Consider the following 18836-nt stretch of genomic DNA (forward strand, 5'->3'; position numbering starts at 1 on the left):
GGTGATCCTGCCCCTCTACTCTGCTCTTGTGAGACCCCACTTGGGACTATTGTGTACAGTTCTGGTGTCCTCAATACAGGAAGGACATGGATCTGCTGGAGCAAGTCCAAAGGCGGTCCACAAGGATGTTAAGGGGGCTGGAGCACCTCCCGTATGAAGACAGGCTGAGAAAGTTGGGGCTGTTCAGCCTGGAGAAGGCTGTGTGGAGACCTCATAGCAACCTTCCAGTATCTGAAGGGGATCTACCAGATACCAGAGAGGGACTCTTCATCAGGGACTGTAGTGATAGGACAAGGGGTAATGGGTACAAATTTAAACAGGGGAAGTTCAGGCTGGTTATAAGGAAGAAGTTCTTCACTGTGAGGGTGGTGAGGCACTGGAATGGGTTCCCCAAAGAAGTGGTAAATACTCCATCCCTGGCAATGTTCAAGGCCAGGCTGGACAGAGCCTCGGGCAATATGGTCCAGTGGAAGGCATCCCTGCCCATGGTAGGGTGGTTGAGAAACTAGATCATACGGTCCTTTCCAATCCGAACCATTCTATGATTCCATGATTTTGACATGCCTCTGACCAGTGTTTTTTTACATACATGCACACATATATCCACCCCAAAAATATTACAAAGTCTATTAATAAAAAAGTTGGTCACTAATACAGTTAGCTTACTCTGAGTACATCAAGCAAACAGATTCTGCCCTCAATATCTTTCATTAGGAACAACCCGCTGGCAGTCTTCCTTGGCCCTCTCCATATCACAAGGAAAATGCAAAAGCACTAAGGCGGCAAGAATTGTCCTTTGTCTCATTCCATCTTCAGATGCCTAACATCAAGTGGGGAAGGCTTTAACACATTAACTTAAAGTTAATGAGATTGATGGAATAAATTATTTTGGTAGGTCAGTGTTAACTTCACTGTAGATGTTTTAAATTTTTTCTTTTCTTCATTTCCAGAGCAAATTTGAGACACCAGCAGAGAAGACTTAAGTGAATTCTTTAGTTGCATTACTATTTCTCCGAATACAGTGAAAATCTAAACGACAGTGTCCTCTGGTTTTCCTTCAAGCAAGCAACGATCATATTCATCCATGACAGAGTGAAATCAAATGGGTCTTACTAGGTATGTTCAATGTCCTGATCAACAGCAAAACCTCATGTTTTGCTTTATCATGAACTGGAGAAAGCAAAAACTGAAACATGAAAATGTATGCACATTCTTCAGAGAAAGAGCAGGACACTGCACAGGGCTCTGCACTATAATTTGGCTTACTCAGATGTGCCACAATTACACCTGTAGATCAGGCATTCCATCCTGCCATTTAGGTAGTATCTCATTAGCTGCTTGTCCTTGCCATGCTTCAACGTCTGTTAGAAGTCTGCCTCCTAACTGCACAGAACAGCTTGCAGCCTAGCACTGCTCTTTTCTGGGGCTCCCAAGGATGGTAAAGGCACTCCCACTGAGCTCTACCAAACAAAGTCAACATGCCTTCAAAGTCCTGATTAAGACAGAACACAATGAATCACATTTGCCAGTTAATATGAAAATTCCTGTCCTTGAAATAAAAGAGAAACTACTTAAAATTAAGACTTATATTCTAGAGCAAGGAACAAAAAGCAACAAAACTCTTCAATTTTTGGTATAATGGCAATGAACATGAAGCTACTTGCGCTAAGGGGTAATGTTAACCTGATTAAAAACTAAAAGAAGAAAAATAGACAAACACTGGATTTGCCTTCACTTCTGTAATTCTGTAGGTTTTTAAGAAATGCCTGTTCTCCAATGCCTTCAGCTATCATATGCTGCTCAAGTTCTGCAGGCAGGCAACCAGCCCAAGTGTTACAGGAAACACCTACACCAAGAATTTATCACTGACTATAAAAGTTCCTCCAATAGCTGCATGAAGGTCTCTCTAAGGTTTTCCTTTTTTGTCCTTCCACCTAACCTTCAAAAGCTCATTTTCAAACCATGACCCAAGTGAGAGCTTCGGGAGTCAGAGGACATAACAAAAAGTGTCTTACAAGTACTCAGCTTTATCTTCACACTTTTCACTTCAGTTTATTATGTTATTCCAGGAATATAAGCATCTTCAGAATTATTCTAGGTAACGAAGTGATTATTCCTCTAAATCATGCAAGTAAGTGGACAAAGGTGTCTCTGAACTGACTTCTACCTTAAATTTGTTTTCAGATTACAAGATTAGAGAAAACTAATAATCAGTGTGTAATGACATAAGAGCAGCCAAACTATGTTAGGCTGAATTTTCAGTTAGATATTTACCTATAGTGAAAATACTGAGTAACAACGATAACAAAAATTGATACAAAGTTACATATATTCCTGGATTTTGCTCTGTCCAAAAATTCTTGTCAAGGAACTCAACAGGGGAGTTCGTCTATCTTTACATTAAGTTCAAGATGTGTGGCTATTTTGCACATCTAGCCACTGAAAGCATTAATCAGAAGCAAACGGAAAAACAACTTCATGTCAGGTTCTATTCTGTGAACAAAGAACCCTGAAATAACAGGTTAACAAGACATTTCTGAAAATAGTCTAGATGTTAACATTTCTGCAACAACCCTTACATACAGTAAACTAACCTAAGCTGCAGCTGGAATAAGAAAAAGGCAAGCAATGGTCTAAAAATACCTATTTCCTTTCATTCTACAGCATGGAAAAGCAACTTTGCCACACTTGCAACACAAACAGAAATAAGAGGAATGAAGCCTACACAGCACAATGAAGTAAAGGAAGAAATAATGTCCTTCATACCTGTCAGGAAAAGAGTTTAGAAAGGTTCAAATGCTACTGATAACCAGATTTTCTTTTTAATTTCCCTGCTTTCTTGCTATTCTCTGTATAGAGGTAAACTTTCCTTTGCAATCTACATCTACAATCAATGGAGTTGATGTGCCAGTCATTTTAAGGGAGAACATAAAGCAGCTTAACTGTTCAGCTTGAACTTCTACTGTTATTTAGCACAGCACTTTAACAGTGTTAAATAACAGTCATAACAATAAGCAAGTTCCTTCCCTCTGCACCATCAGTTTTCTTGAGTTTAAATAAATAGACATTTTCTAGACATGGCCCTCAGGGACACTATCTATAGCTTCAGTATCATTACAAGGCCTACAGTTTTAAAGGGGGGGAGCAGGGGGGAAGGTGGAACTACTAACAGAAGAGAAAAGAAACAAAGAAGACCCCTATAGCAGCAGAACAAGCATAGCTCTCCAAATACAGAAGCAGAGAGGGTGAGAGCACAAAGTTGCTCTGCGATCTAGAGATGCTGCTGGTAAGCAGCACTCCATTCTCTGCTTTACAAGCAGGCCCAGCAGTACTCTCCTTTCCAGGGGCATGGAAGAGAAGGATGAGTAGGAAGGCTCCAGGTGGGACATGATTTCCAATCTACTGCAAACTCCAGAATTGAAGCCTATTCCCATCCCATCTGTCTTCCTGCACATGTTTCACAGACACCCTCAAATTAGTTCATGGACTCTTTGAGATCTGAAGTTCAGTAGTTTCCTTTGCAAAACAATTTTCAGTTTCTGAGAAGGGCTGTTAATGTCATTCACAAATAACTAATTAGACCAACTGATGCTGACTAAACAAGGTGAGAATTAAGCCAAATCGGATGAGGCCACTTAGGTGCTGTTGCTGAGGCACACACGAAGAAAAACAAAACACTGCAAGCACAGGAAGACTCTTTGATGTTAATCATATTGTTTGGTGGGATATAAGGGTCATAAGGCAGCAGTGGTAGAAGTGCCACACCAAGTAACACATTCAAACAATTGACAGACAAATTCTTTGCTTTGTTCCAAAATGAAAGCATGAGACTGTCCAAAAATCAACACCCTCTGTTGTAAAGTTTGGTTAGATCAATTTAGTTGCTGTACTGAAATCCTTCAGCAGTGTTGACAAGTGTCGCTGCACAGCTAGCACAGGAAGAAGGAACCAAGAACAGAGGGTTGGCACAAGGACAAGCAGTCATGAAGAGCACAGAAATAATAAGTAGCAATCCTACATTAGCTTAAGTTCCCTAAAACACAACAGAGTTCAATAAACAATGTAAATGCAGTATTTTCTAATTTGACATTCAGCGTGATTTTGTGCACTCCACCAAGTCTCATCATTGCCTATGACAAGAATGTCTGTTTTGATGGCTGTATTTCACAGGTATGAGCCAACAGAGACAAAGCTGGGGCATTTGACAAGAGAGACAGATGAGAATTTTGGAACCTAAAAAAACCGCAATAGAAGGAAGACAAAATCATAGAATCAATTCATCATGTGTTTCCACTGAGATAATCATCAATCATCTAGTAAACAGTGATGGTATTTAAAAATCAGGGTTTTTTATATTATTTTAACTGCTATTTTTCCAATTATCTTTGACTTTGAGAGACACTCCACTAATACTAGTCATAATTCTGCTATTTTAAAGACAAGATCTCAGCAACTCACTCACAACAAACAAACAAGGAATACCTATCTTCTTTGTTTATTATAAGACATTTGGATTAGTTTTAAATTATTTTCTGTAGCAAAATAAGGTTTCTTCAGTTGGCACCACAGTCTTTCGCAACCCCTCCTTCTAATGCTTCTTACCAGTCTTTCATCACAATCTTTATTGACTTTAAACTTCCATTTGCTTCCTTGTAGGTCTTCCTACAGAAGGGATCACACCTCCTTAACACTTCTCACCCCATCAACGAAGTCTACCTCACCTTTTTCTATATTTCCAAGTTAGTAATTTTGACATGCTTTTTATATGCGAAAACACTTTTAATTTTAGTGGACCTGGCATTAGTCACTCCTTTCATTAAAGCCCACAAGCCCCTTATTTAACATTAAGAATTTGTCAGGTAACAAGTCAGTTTTGAGAGCTTTTACACTTAATCCTCAGAAATAAACACCCTGAAACAAATCATTAGCACAACCTGCATGTTGACCACAGACATCTCAAAGCCAAAGTCATGCTTACACCAGCACCAGTGGAAGCATCAGAACTTATATATGGAGCAAGCAGAATGAACCAACCTGAATAAACATGCATTTCACCACTATTCCCATCAACTGATCTTAAAACAATTTGCAATCCCATCCAGACTTCTACAGCATGCAAAGTTTCAAAAAGAATCACTAGTCCACATCACAAGATGAGAACTGCATTATTTCATTTGTACCACAGAACCGAATTAGACTCCTAGGAAGGTAAACAAATTAATTTTATATTCATAAGTAACAAATCAATTTGAATCATCCCACTGAGCACTGCAGGAACTATAAAGCTGCTTTAATTCACTCTGAGCATGCCACTACCAGGCCAGCAAGTCCCTCCTTCAGATAACTTACAGCCTAGTAAACACTATTGAATTTTGGAAGCAGTGGTTGCATCTGTATTGAGCTGTAAGTGCAAGTGACAGATCTCTGTTTCCCTGACTGTATACACCACACACATGCCAAAAACGTTCCGAGGCTCCTCCTAAGACAGGACACCCAAATACCATTCCTCACAGGCCTCCAGATTAGTCTGCTCATGAGATCACTTACAGGCATTCCTAGGACAGCTCCAAAGCCCGTTTTCCCCCACGACAATGCCTTGCACTGTTAGGCAACTTCCCACCCTAACGATGAGATTCACAACAAGCATGCAGAGCACAATCCATTCTCAAATATAGCAGTACAACCACACACTGTGCATGGAGCAAACAGTGCTCTATACAACAGTGCTCTATACAGCCTGCTAGAGGCTGACGTGTAAATAGGAACACAGGTCTGCACAGCAAATGTCAACCAAGGGATTGTGCCAAGTGCTGTGCCTTGAGGATGGGCACCCATAGATGAAGAAGAATGGCCATACCTGGTCTAGGCTGTCTCACTGATAAGCAGCTCATAGGGAAGATGACTGTGCTGGAAACACAATGGCTGCATCAGTACTACCTTTGGGTATTGCTATCCAAATAATGTAAATAAACATTTCTTCACTGATGGCTCATGCACTTGCTTTGATTGCACTGGTGGAGGCTGGCAAAGACAAATTATGTGTTAGTGTACTGGAATTAGATTATCAACCACTTTGCAAAGCATACTTCAAAATATGGCTCATACTCTGGAAAGGTAACCACAATGACTGGAGTTCTAAGCCCAAGACAGCAGGTACTTATCAGGGATTTACCTAGATGGAAGTTACTTTACTTGTTGGAAGCATAATTACAGGGAAAAAATCATATCGCAGGAAACCACTCAGCATTTTGACAAATTGAGCAGGAAAATGAACGCCATACAGTTTGTGCAGAGGTGCTGGAACAAATGCCTATTTGACGAAAACTGGCATTTTCTTACCTATTTCAATGGAATTGGAATTGCCTATATGAGAGGCCTATACTTAATAGTTCAATAAAATATTCAAGCAATAAATGCATGCTACTACTGTTACGAAGCGTCTAATCAAAGACCTGGAACCAGTGCTTGTTAAAAGCTAGTTAGTTAATTCAGTACGACTTTTTTATCAACAGTAACAATTTTCCTTACATGGTACCGGAACAAACTGGTAGGGTTCAATGCATTCAAAACCTATGCATGAACCAAGAATTAAAAAAGCCTCCCTCACCCACTTCTTTGCATAAGTATCAGAATAGATATTAAATGTTAAAAGTCAAGCCCTAATGTTTCTGTTTCCATGAAATAAACAGTGGCCAGAAACAAGCAGGTTTATTTGCAATGCAAGAATTCTGAGCACCTCCTGTATGAAGACAGGCCGAGAAAGCTGGAGAAAAGCTGTTCAGCCTGGAGAAGAGAAGGCTGCGTGGAGACCTCATAGCAGCCTTCCAGTGTCTGAGGGGGGCCTACAAGAATGCTGGGGAGGGACTCTTCATTAGGGACTGTAGTGGTAGGACAAGGGGTAATGGGTTCAAACTCAAACAGGGGAAGTTCAGGTGAGATATAAGGAGGAAGTTCTTTACAGTGAGGGTGGTGAGGCACTGGAATGGGTTGCCCAAGCAAATTGTGGATGCTCCATCCCCGGCAATGCTCAAGGCCAGGGTGGATGGAGTCTTGGGTGACATGGTTTAGTGTGAGGTGTCCCTGCCCATGGCAGGGGGGTTGGAACTAGATGATCTTAAGGTCCTTTCCAGCCCTAACTGTTCTATGATTCTAAGCCAGTTGCAAAGAAAGCTGTACTTAAAAACATTTCACTCATGCACGCTAAACATGGTATAGTCTTCCCAAACTAGAGCACTTAGATGCTCACAAGTTTACTTCCAAAAGAGGTGTAACTGAAGCATCAAATACAAGTCCATGTAGCAGAACCTACCATTTCCCAATGTAACAGGTTTTGTGTTTAGAAACAGAATACATGCTAGGATATATAGCTGCTTAACTCAGTAAATAGAATGCCTCGAGTAGGAAGTACTAATTGCATAAAAATCTCAGTGTTTACAAGCAACTGAAGAGGAACAGTCCTTCAGTAAGATGAACAACATATATATATGATGAAATTATTTGAACAAAACCTTGTACGTGCCAGTTGAAGTCTGAAGCATCAGTTTTAATTGTTACTTAACTGGCTCCATGTGAAGTCTGATCATGACCACTGATTTTCCAAACATCTAGTATATAAGCATATTAGTTTGTAAGCATAATGGCATCTGAAACCAGAATCCTTGTCATTTTTCTAATGGCCTTCACTAAGGTGTCAGGTGACATAAGCAGGTCACCATGACTGTCAAGTGTCAATGAAGAAGATTAACTGCTATTGTGCTAATGTGGTTAGTGATATTTCTCATTCAACCTAAGCTTCTCATGGAAGAATACTAGGTGCATTTTTCAAATGTGAAAGATGAAATTTCACTTTGTGATCACAACCAGTGATACTAATCATAAACTGTGTTATCCTCAAGTTCTTAACAGCAGCACACAGTCATGCATTCTGCTGCAAAACTGATATTCATACAAGGCAGCATTCAGTGACCTGATTTTCAAAAAATCAGTTCACCTACCCACAATCTGAACTCGTCATTCTATCCCTCTATCCCACTATTTCTCCTCTACAATGAGGAAGTTAGGAGGACTTGTACAGGGTGAAGACAAGTGTCTATATCTTAGTAACTGGGTAAATTCCACTTACATTCTTCCTGAGGGAAAAGTACTTCAGTACTTCAGAAAATTACTGTTACATGAGAGTTGCAGATCATCAAGCCAGCACTTTTTATGGTCTAAATATACTAATGAGGATTTGTTCAAAGCCATACAGAACATCGAATCAAATGTCTGTTCCAGGTTCCCACTACATAAATAGTTCCCAAAGTTGCACAACTGTTTGGATGGTTGGATTTTGTAAAACCGCTTTGAACTTGAACATGGTGTTGACAGTTACTATTCTTCTTTGACAGAATCCTTCCGCCAGAGTGTTAAACTACTCTTTTCCAAATGGTTTCAGAAACATATGCAACATCCTACACATGTTGCTTTAAGTGACAATAAAGTCCCCTGAATCAGCGAAGTTTTGAGTTTCACAAAAACAATAGCCAGCGGCAGAAGTAGCAAGACAAGTCAAGCAAAACAGAAGGTAACCTTTACAAGATCTAGACTTGGGTCCTATCTGTAAAGGCTGAGTTTGTGCAGGTGATTTGAGGATTGCTATCTCAGACTCCTCAAGAGCAGCAGTATTCTTCAAATCCAGGATTAATGGTTCTTACTAAGGAGGAGAAGGATTGTTCAAAAGTATTTTCATGTTAAGTAAACTGCTCTTTGTAAGTACTCTTGGGGAAATCACAAATTGTTTTCCTTTGTCTAAGAACTTCACTCCAGAATAATACTGATTCTCAAATCCTGCTAATGATAGAAGTCACAGATGTTATAGAAAAGGCCCCTACAATGCCCTTTAATCCATCCCAGTAATATAACTATCCTAGCTTTTGTTCCAACCTGATTTTAAAAATTAATAACTAAGGTGGATAAAAAAGGAGGAATTTTTTTATGTATCTCACATTTAAGGACATCAAATACATAATTATCAGTAAAAGTTATCTCAGATCTTGAGTGGCCCATCAAGATCTGTTGTAACAGGTACAGGCAGCATTTGCATTCAGATGTGAGCTAAATTAGGGAATCTAGAGTTTAGTGCCCACGTTTCACAGAAATCCCATCAAAATGGAGCATTACTTATATATGTGTTTCAGCACCTGTCTTTTTCCAGAAAACTTCCCAAAGATCCTGGCAGTCTTACTATTGTGCACAGCCAGACATGTTCCCACTAGCTGTGCAGCGCTTCTGAAGAACCAAGCCTACCTAAGACTCAAATCAGCAGGACACCTCCTATTCTCAGGCACTGCCACTCATCTCCCGGTCGGAACCCAGTTCCAATGGATGTCCAGATGCAGAGAACTCAGAATGCCTGGGTCATAGGCTTGCTAAAGAACACAGGAAATCCTATGTTTTGTAAAAGAACAAGAACAAACACTGACATGGGAGGGACATATACTCAGATGTTGAAAAGGCACTTGGAAATTAATATTCAGAAGCTGAAAGTAAGTTAATCTAAGTGAAATGGTTCCTGTCTAATTGCAGGCTAACTCTTTTAATGACATGCAAGTCAGTGAAGAATACTCCCAGTGCAAAAGTACAAGTTTCCAGTTTCAAAGTCAACTGCCCAAATAGCCGTTTAGGACCTCAGTACTGTATGAAATGATTTGGGATGAGAGAGCTACAGAGCATATATTATTCCATATGCTTATTTTTGTTGGCATGGAAAACAACTCATACCCTAAGAAGCCCTGACATGGCTGCGCACTCCACAGTAAGGCTTATGTTGGAGAAAACTCTGGTTTCTCTAATATCACACAGTACATTCTTCTACATTTCTGTATAGGCAAGCCGGGGCTAGCAGGCTGTTGGAAATGAGCAGGTACAGGAAGTAGGAATTATGAGAATACATGTCAAAGATCATTTATTTCACCAACACTTCATTGTAAAGTGTTGACCATTTAAAGCTCATTCTTCAGTTTTCAAAACTCAAGGAAGATCTCATTATATGCCCTGTTACAAGAATAGCTTCAAGATTAACTATGGATTCAAGCTTATAACACACTGTTTACAAAATAAGGCATTTAAGGCATTTAAAAGCATTTGAAAAAAAAAAACAAATTCTAATCCCTGACATTACCTATTATGTTTTCTACTATGAAAGACACTACAGGAAGGGGAATAAAATCACATTTCTCTATGAGGTGAGGCTCGACCTAGTGGATAGTCTCAAAAAACCCTTTTCTCACTTGAGCTTCAAAACTGAGAAGCAAACTTGCACAGGGATAGCTCTGAGTCTCGATCTTTTTCAACACTTCCCTCCAGAATAAACAGACACTGCTGTAGCAAAAGGTAGGTCTATCCTACCTGTAATGATACTTCCCAAGTACCAACCCTGTATTTGTACAGCCATGCAGTCAGCCACGTTACAGTACTGATGTGGCTCACTGCAGAAATGCTTTTGCTGCAGTAGACAACAGGAAAAATCAGCCCCCGTCTTCCGTTGTTCCCACTTTTTGGTGGCAAGCTCAGTGAAAACATGATGATGATGTTGACAAAGGATACAGCCACAGAGACTGACTAACCAGTGCCTGTAAATCAGTTGCATGTGTATGGAGGAAGAAGAAAAACCTGAGAGGAACTATGCATTTGAAGTTCTTCCCTCTTGATTCAGGTAAAAGCCATTAGTCAGAACGAAAAAGGCAAAAAATCATGATTAGACACTGGAAATGTCAATATATGCTTGTATCTGGCAATCCAGCATCATCTATCACATGTTTAAACAGTGTCTCCCTAGACCAATTTTTTTAACGATGACTGGCATTCACACTACTTGCCACCAGAGAAGCGTGTCAGAATGCAGTGTGTTGCCAGAAGCATATTTGTGATGCAGTTCCAGAAAATCAATACACTATTCAAACACAGTTCCATTACTTCGCAGAACAGAGCAGACGACATTAATACCACTACCAGGGCTCTGTGTAGATAGACAAAACAGAGCCCAGCACTGCATGGTCCAAGGCCCAGGTGGAGTCACACCACAGGCCCCACTAGCCTCCTCTCCCCTCTAGCTTCCTTGTCCTGAACACAATACTAATACTGGGGGATCTTGCATAGCCCAACCTCGGAAAAAAACAAAAATACCTGCAACAGAATGGGGAAAAGAAGCCTGTTACCAAAATTAAATCTAAAAGTGGATTTTTCATAGTGCAATGTTTCCGTACCCACTGCACCTTACTTTTAAGATTGAATACATCTGAAAAGCCTCACAGGGAGAACAGCATGAAACTCTGAACCAGGAAGCATGCTCTTGCACATTTTTTTTACAGAAGGCTTTCACCTAAGTATTTCAAAATAACATGCTATCTTAAAAAAAAAAAAAAAAAAAATGGACTAAGTACTCCAATTTTGGGGTTTTAAAACAATACAGAATACTCTGTCCATTTGTCCATTGTTACAATTTCCTGTTATTAAGACTATAACCACACACGTGGGGAAGACTGAGATTTTCTTGAGTGCAGGACTGTCTCAGATATAAAGGGCACGTTGTTAAGACACAAGCACACTTAATTTCTGCGTGCATATATATACACATTTACTAACGTGAGTTCCATTCCAAAGCCTGTCGCAGTCTCATTGGGTATCTCTATATGACACTCACACCCTTGCTAAGTGCCTCTTAAACTGTAACTTCTGGACTAGAAAAGCCATCAGCTCTTGGAAATTACTTAAGGCCTCAACAGCTTAAAAATTAAAGATATCTAAAAGAGTAGAACTAACTTTCTGATCTCTATGAAGTGTTTGTATTATTTAGATGGTCTCTGATCTGGAACACACTGGAAAAGCATAGGCTTAGCTAAAATGATGTCCTGGGCACCTATAATAATGAGAAACTACTAGTAAATTAGTGTTACATTATGAGATAATGCTCTTCTTTTTGTAGCAGACTAACACACAGACATAGATGTGGAAAGCTGTGATGTAATGTTCAGCTAACAGCTTTAAATAAAATTACAGTCTTCAGAGACAATCACGAATTGAATAATGAATCAAGACTAGCTGTTTTCCAACAAAATTCTCATTAAAATGATATCTGATTTCTACTTGGTACTCTTACTAACTAGGAGGAGAAACACTCTAATGCTGGCTAGATGTCATTGCCTCCCCTGATTACAAGTGCTAGCCTGTTACAGTATTTCATGCTACTGCAACCTCTACGGCTTCGAGACTGTGTATTTCTTCAAGTATTGGCTTGACATCTGGTTATGAGTCCTGCAAAATAACAGGAATTTTTGTAGGGCAAGCACTGTTTGGGAGAGAGAAATCACAAGAACACACACACAAAGCATTCATCCGATGTTTGTCTTGAGACACTGAGAATAAAAGTAATCTCAACATGATGAGTGTGAAGGACTTACATGTTTATTTTCAGCAGAACTAGGATTTCACCCAAAGAGCTGGTCTATATAATCTATAAAATGCATGGAAATACTGAAAGAGATCAATCGCAACCTTAACCCATTACAAATACCTCCACTAGACCAGCATGGAAATCATCCCCCATAGGTTTGGGACGCTCATTTATGTGCTGCCAGGCCAGAAGAGCTGGTTTTGATTTTTCATGCTTATTTCAGAGTCATAAAACTACTGTGACAGAACATAATTTAAGCATGGTAGAGGTCTCCACACATTGCTGCTTAACAAGGTAGTTCACTAACCATTTCAAGCTGATTTACATACAGTCCATCTGTCTAGGTATTTATACCCTACTATTTTTTTTCCAGATAATCAAGTTTTACAGTGTTATCTATAGTAACTGATGTTGATCTGGTTTTGTTACACTCTCCATGTTGCTACAGAAGACAGCATAAACTACTTTGCTGCCACTGCTTTCACACAATAAGCTTCTCATTTTACCCCTGAGATAGCAAGATGGCCAGGAATTGCAGTAACACTGAACCATTGTCAAGAAGCTACACCTTCTGCTCTATTATCTGCAATATTTCTCTGTCAGAGGAGCTGAGGGACTGTTGCTAAGAAAAAGAGAAAGCTATCATTAAGCCTTGTGGGAAGGAAAAAGACAGGTTAAAGAACCTGAGTCAGGTCAAACTCTATGATCAACAATGCCGCTGGTTCCTACCAGATTTATAGTGTTCATCTCTGGCTATCCAGCTAAGAAAGGAAACTGAAAAGTTTGAGGGAAAGACCAGGGTCTGGAAACACCTAAAAAAGCAAGTCAACAGGTAGCAAACCAAAACCAATTTCCACAGCAATATCTGTCTATCCCGTATGTTCAAACAGTATAGACTTCGACATATTTTTAGATTTTAAAGCTTAAAATGAGCTTTGTAAAAAATATTACATCCTACAGTTTACAATTAGCACGATTTGTCAATTCCCATACAACTATAATATACTCTCTTCAAAATGGGACCCTGTATACTGAGTGCTTTAACTAAATGCATTTGACTAACTCCCCATCCTTCAAAAAAGGGTAACGGCTAGGAATGGATCAATCAGGAAAAGACATTTTCCCAACTGCCAAATATTAAAATACTTATTTCTAGGCAATTACAGTGCTAATAAGTACATCCTAAAATACCCATCTTCCACAATATTCTCCAGCCAACTTAAGAACCCTAGTATTCTAATTCCGCCATCTCAAACTGACACATATCATAACCACCTTTATGAAGATAACATACTAAATATAGTCCAACAAAACTGAAGAGAAGCTGAAGTCTTTATAAAGACACCTTGATTAACATGACATGATAGAGACAAGCACATCTTACAGCAGCTTTTACCCTGTAATTCATTATCATTCAGCAAGAGTGAAGGAAAAAGCTAGTAAGACAAATTTGGATACTTGTCCACAGCCCAGAAGGTCGTAAATGAAAGTACTTATGGAGAGACAACCCATTAATAAACCAGGAATTAACCCAAGAGATTAAGTTTAACAGGACACCAGCTTCTCACTCCTACCAGGATTCATGGCTGTGCAGCTAGCATGAAGCATATTGATTTCAGCCTAAGCAGTCTGCACTACAGTCCACAAATACAAACCTCTAAGTTCCCTGCCCCAGCTACAAGTAAAAGCAGTACCAATGACCAATGACCATTACATTTTTAATGTAATCAAACCTCTGCTTAAAGAAGACTGTTTGTGCAGTTCTGACAAATTCTGTATTTCTCAATACTGGGAATACAAGAGAGATGTTATAAAGTAGGTCAGAACATACTGAGGTCATCTTTTACAGGAACACAAAAATCCATGTGTTCCTGTTAAAGTACGCTATATTTCATGTGATCAACCGAATAGATGGTTCTGCACAAATAAATGGGTGTACCACTCAACAATGACTATTGATAAGAACTTGTCTCTATGCAACAGGCATGAGGAACTACAACAGGAGAGATAAGACTGGCAGGCAGAGAAACAAGAGTGGACATCCTATGTGCCTGGCCTCTGCAATCCCCAAGGCTTGATTCACTTACCTTCTATGAGGTAAGAGACACCCACAGACATATGGGACACAGCACCAAGAGGAGTGTCCCCTGAGCTGCTGTTCCCAATAATACCATTCTCTAGTTTTAAGTTTCTCAAAACAAATATCTAATAGCAGCACTGGCCCTGAGATCAGTCACCACAGCTTGGTATGCAGCACATACACAGTGCATAATTACCTGGCCTGCCTGATGGTATTTGATGTGCTGAGCAGGCTGAACTACACTGGCAGAACTCTGAACTTCACTGTAACAAATGACACTAAGAAAGCCACTGCTGGTTTGGCAAGCCACTTCCTCTCCCCCATGTCAAGTTTTCTGTGCTCTGACCATTAGAATAGGAAACTCTCCATCAAGCAGGTACTACAAGCTCGCTGTACAAGCTTACAGAGGACAGCAGTACCAAATACTGAATACAGTACACAGACCACTGTGTGGCCAGGCACATGGACTATCAACCATTTTGTAACTTGCTTCTGGAGCACTCAATTCTAAGAATTTAGTAGAGTATCAGCAGACTATTTTCACAGTAACAGTGTTAAAGTCCAGTAAACCTTGGTCTACAAATACTCCAAAATCCATGGATAACTGCATTTAGATGTTTATACAAAACAGCTGTCAAGACCCATGCTCTGAACATGAGCAAACACCTGATGTTTAATGGCAGGTCTACAGAGCTGGTGCTGTCCCTGGCTTCTATGTGCTCACTCACATACCTATACTTCTGAGGTTTTGTCCACCTTGGTAGAAGATAGTCTGCAAAGGAACTCTATATTGCAATACCCCAATGTGCACTAAGAGCCTCCAGAAGTCTTTACCAGTGAGTTTTGCCCTCCTGACCTCAACGTACCTAGATATTACCCAAGTCACTACACCAACAACTTTGGTATTCAGGACTATTTCAGTTCCCTCTACAGATACTGATTTGTGGTATTCATTAAGAAGCTGTGCCTCTAAAACACCAGCATTACTGGAGTTGATGAAATGGGGAGTCTGTCTTTTTTTTTTTTCCTTCCCCCCCCGGCCCCCCCTCCAACTCAGGTTTTTGGTTTACTCCTCTTCAACAGTTCTCTGTATTTGTAATATGATACACTTAACTGACATACCTACAAACACAGCAGTGATTTTATATAAATTAGAGATTTCCTATTATTTGAATTTAAAAAGCTGCAAAATTCCATGTCTACTTACCAGTTTTAAGAATATATCCCCAAAACATTTTAATACCATTTAGCCTTTTGGCAGGTTTTGGAAACACATTATCACTTTCTTGCATACGTAGACAGCTGCAAGCTTACGTTTATTTGGTTTGTCTGGTTTGGGGGTTTTTGTTGTTTGGGTTTTTTTAAAATGGAAGGGAAGACAACAGGAAAATAAAAGCTAGCCTAAGAAGCCATTCCTTCCTACATCTTGTACACTGAATACCAGTGACTAGGACACAGCCAAGGATGCAGCTCTTATCACCTCACATGCAGGGAAGTTAATAAATTGGATAATTCCAAGTGTCCTTTAACAGCCTGAGGAAAGAGACAATTTTAACTTCCGTATAAATATACTAATTTCACATTCGAATTCCCAAATGAGCAAAATACAAATTTCTGTAACTTTTATACCCTGAACTATGCCATAAAGCTGCAGAAAACGAGCATTTTGTTAGCTCATTAAAAGTCTGCGTCCACCTTGCAGTTAGCCAAATCATACCAGGTTTCTGCTGCTTTTGAACATGGACGAGTTTCCAACCCACTATCAGACAAACCCGGTAGTAGGGATTATTTTTTCATCTCACTATACAAATTAATAAGGATAAAACTTTGTAAAGTTTTCACGGTGTCTATATGACTCTTTATCTACTAATTTAGATGCGATTGGATTAATTTTTAAGGATTTTGTTCCTTCTCGTCTCCTTAAAACCTCAAGCGAACGTCCCAATTTACTAGGGGACCTGCTATAGAGCGCATTTCTCCACTGCGAAATTCCCACGTTGTTTTACAGCCTCTGAAAACTCCGGGGGAGTTAAAGCGAGCCTTCGCTGGCTCTGAAGTTTCACCTTGTTACGCTGAGCTTAAAGCAGTCGTTTTCAGCTCTGACCGCTCCGTACCTACCCGGAGAAGCTCCTCACGGCGGGGATCTGAAAGCCAAGATCTTCCCGCGATCCGGTGTGCCACGGCGGAGGCATCCCGCTGCAGACCGCGCTGCGCCCTCACGGAGCGCACCGCACCCCTGCCACCGGGATGATGCACAGCATCGACCGCGGCAGGATTCCTGCTCCCTGCGCTCTCCGCCGCTAACACCTCTCGCCTCCGCGCGCATTCAGCAGCGCCCGCCTCAACGGCAGCCGCTTCCACCCCCCGCCCCGGCACCAGCCCGGCAGCCCCCCGCAAGATCCTTACCCCATGGCGGCCGGCGGCGCCGGGCGCCGGCGGTGCCGCGTCCCCGGGGCGCTCCTGGCCGCGCCGGCAGCTCCGCAGCCCCGTGGCGGCGGGCCGCTGCGCTAGGCGGGCCGCGCCGTGCAGGCCCGGGGGGCCGCGCCGCCGGCTGGCAGCTGCCGGGCCGAGCGGGGCCGCCCGCGCCCTAGGGAGCGCCCCCCGCGGGCCGGGCTCCCATGGCCGTCGGCCCCACCGGGCGCCCGCAGGCAGCGGCTCCGGCCCCCGGGCGGGTGGTGGCGGTGGCTCCGGGGGCAGACGGATCCCCTCCTGCGGGCGGACGCGGAGGCGCTCGCCTTCTCCGCGAGGGGCTGGCGGCGGCTGCGGCGCTTCTGGCCGGGACGAGAGCGGCCGCCGAGGGCTCTGTGCGCCTCAGAGGCGGAGCGGGATAGGGCAGGCGGTGCGCGCAGGGCTCCACGCCGCCGCTCCCCCCAGCAGCCCTACCGGCAGCGCGGCGGGCACCGGAGCATTTTCCCGAGAAAGCACAGCGAACCGCGGCACCGGCGCTGGCATGGGACTCCCGGCGTGAGGCGTCTGGTGGCGGGCTGCTGCCGCCGCGCTCCCCCGATTCGCTTGCCCGCCCACCCCCGGCTGCGGAGGTGCGGGGCGCCGCTCCTCCTTCCCGCGGCGGCGGCTCCGCGCCTCGCCGTCACGCCTTCTTCTGCAGCGAGCGGGCGGGCATCGTCCTGGGGCGCGGCGGGTCGGGGGCTACCAGCGGGAGGGGCTGCCGCCGCCGAGCCCGCGCTGCTCTGCGGCGGGGCCGCGGGCTCAGCCCCGCCGGTGGGACGGGAAGGAGCGATCGCCGCGTCAGCCGGTGCGCGGCTGCTCCGGTGCCTCTGAGCCGCGGCCGCTGCCTGCTCACCTCCCCCGCCCTGCCTCACACCTCCGCCACCGCCCGCCCGTCCCCTCGCGGTGGGCAGACGCAGCCCGCGCCTCCGTCCCGCTCCTCCCGGGTGAAGTGAAGGGGAGGGGAGAGCCGGGCCGGGTCGGGCCGCACGTCCGCGCTCTGCCCTACGGGGCGCTGCGGCCGCACACAGCCAACCAGCCACCGCTCGCGACGGCACCTGCCCACTCTGCCTCCATCCTCCTCCCGGGGAGCTTTAAATAGCACACGTCACCGCGCCTCCCTACGCACTCACGTCACGCACCGCTCCCGGCGCTGACGTCACCGGGGTGCGGAGGATGATGTCAGAGTGCTCCACGCCGCCGGAAGCTCTTCTATAATAGGGAATGGCGGCGCGGGGGGGGGGGCGGGGTGTGTGCTTGAGCCCGGCGCGGCGCGGCCGCCTCCGTGCACCGCCTCCTCCCGCCCCCGCCCCCTGCGGTGCCGTCTCCACGGCAACGCTGCGCGCGCCCGCCGCCGCGCCCCGCGCCCGCCCGCTCCGGGTGTTGCGGCCTGCGGCGGCTCGGCGCAAACGGGCGGCGGGGGCGCGCCGCGGGCGGGGTGGGGGGCCGCTCCGGAATGCGGCAGCAGTCAGGCTCTCGGCCCGCGGCGGAGCGGCGCGACGCGCCCTGCCGGGCAGAGCTCCCTGCCCGAACGCGCCTCAACCCGGCAGCGTTACCGGCCGAACGGGGGGGGGAAACCCAGCCGCCATTCCAGAACTGCCCCGCTAAATGCAGCCTCCAGCACGCCCGTGCTAGCAGGATTGCAGAGAAACAGCACCGTACGCTCGCCACACCACGTTTTGGCTCAGTGCGTCAATGGTGCCATGCCGGCAGAGAGCATGTGCTACTGCTTACAAATCGAATAGCCCCAGCTCCAGCACTAGCCGCTACCTAACCGGGCACCTGCCTCGTCTTAGGTTTAGCAAACACTTCACTAACTCCTCACGATTTCCTGCGTTTATAAAGCTCAGGTATAACTGCACCTAAGCAATGCCAGCGGCA

The 18836-nt window shown here is 43.9% G+C and overlaps 1 protein-coding gene across 2 annotated transcripts in view; it reads right to left on the reverse strand.

The window, feature by feature from the left end:
• Positions 1-18029, reverse strand: part of HOMER1 (homer scaffold protein 1) — a 94035-nt gene extending 76006 nt beyond the window's left edge. The window contains exon 1 of one of the 2 annotated variants that reach the window (XM_030470903.1): positions 16917-18029. In XM_030470903.1, coding sequence (XP_030326763.1) covers positions 16917-16921 — 5 coding nt within the window. In that variant the 5' untranslated portion in view covers positions 16922-18029. Of the gene's footprint in view, positions 1-16628; positions 16779-16916 lie in introns of those variants that run through there. The other variant, XM_030470902.1, reaches the window with a different exon arrangement.
• Between the last annotated feature and the right edge of the window lie 807 nt (positions 18030-18836).

This window comes from Strigops habroptila, chromosome Z (assembly GCF_004027225.2).
Source record: "Strigops habroptila isolate Jane chromosome Z, bStrHab1.2.pri, whole genome shotgun sequence".
NCBI classification, from domain to species: Eukaryota; Metazoa; Chordata; class Aves; order Psittaciformes; family Psittacidae; genus Strigops; species Strigops habroptila.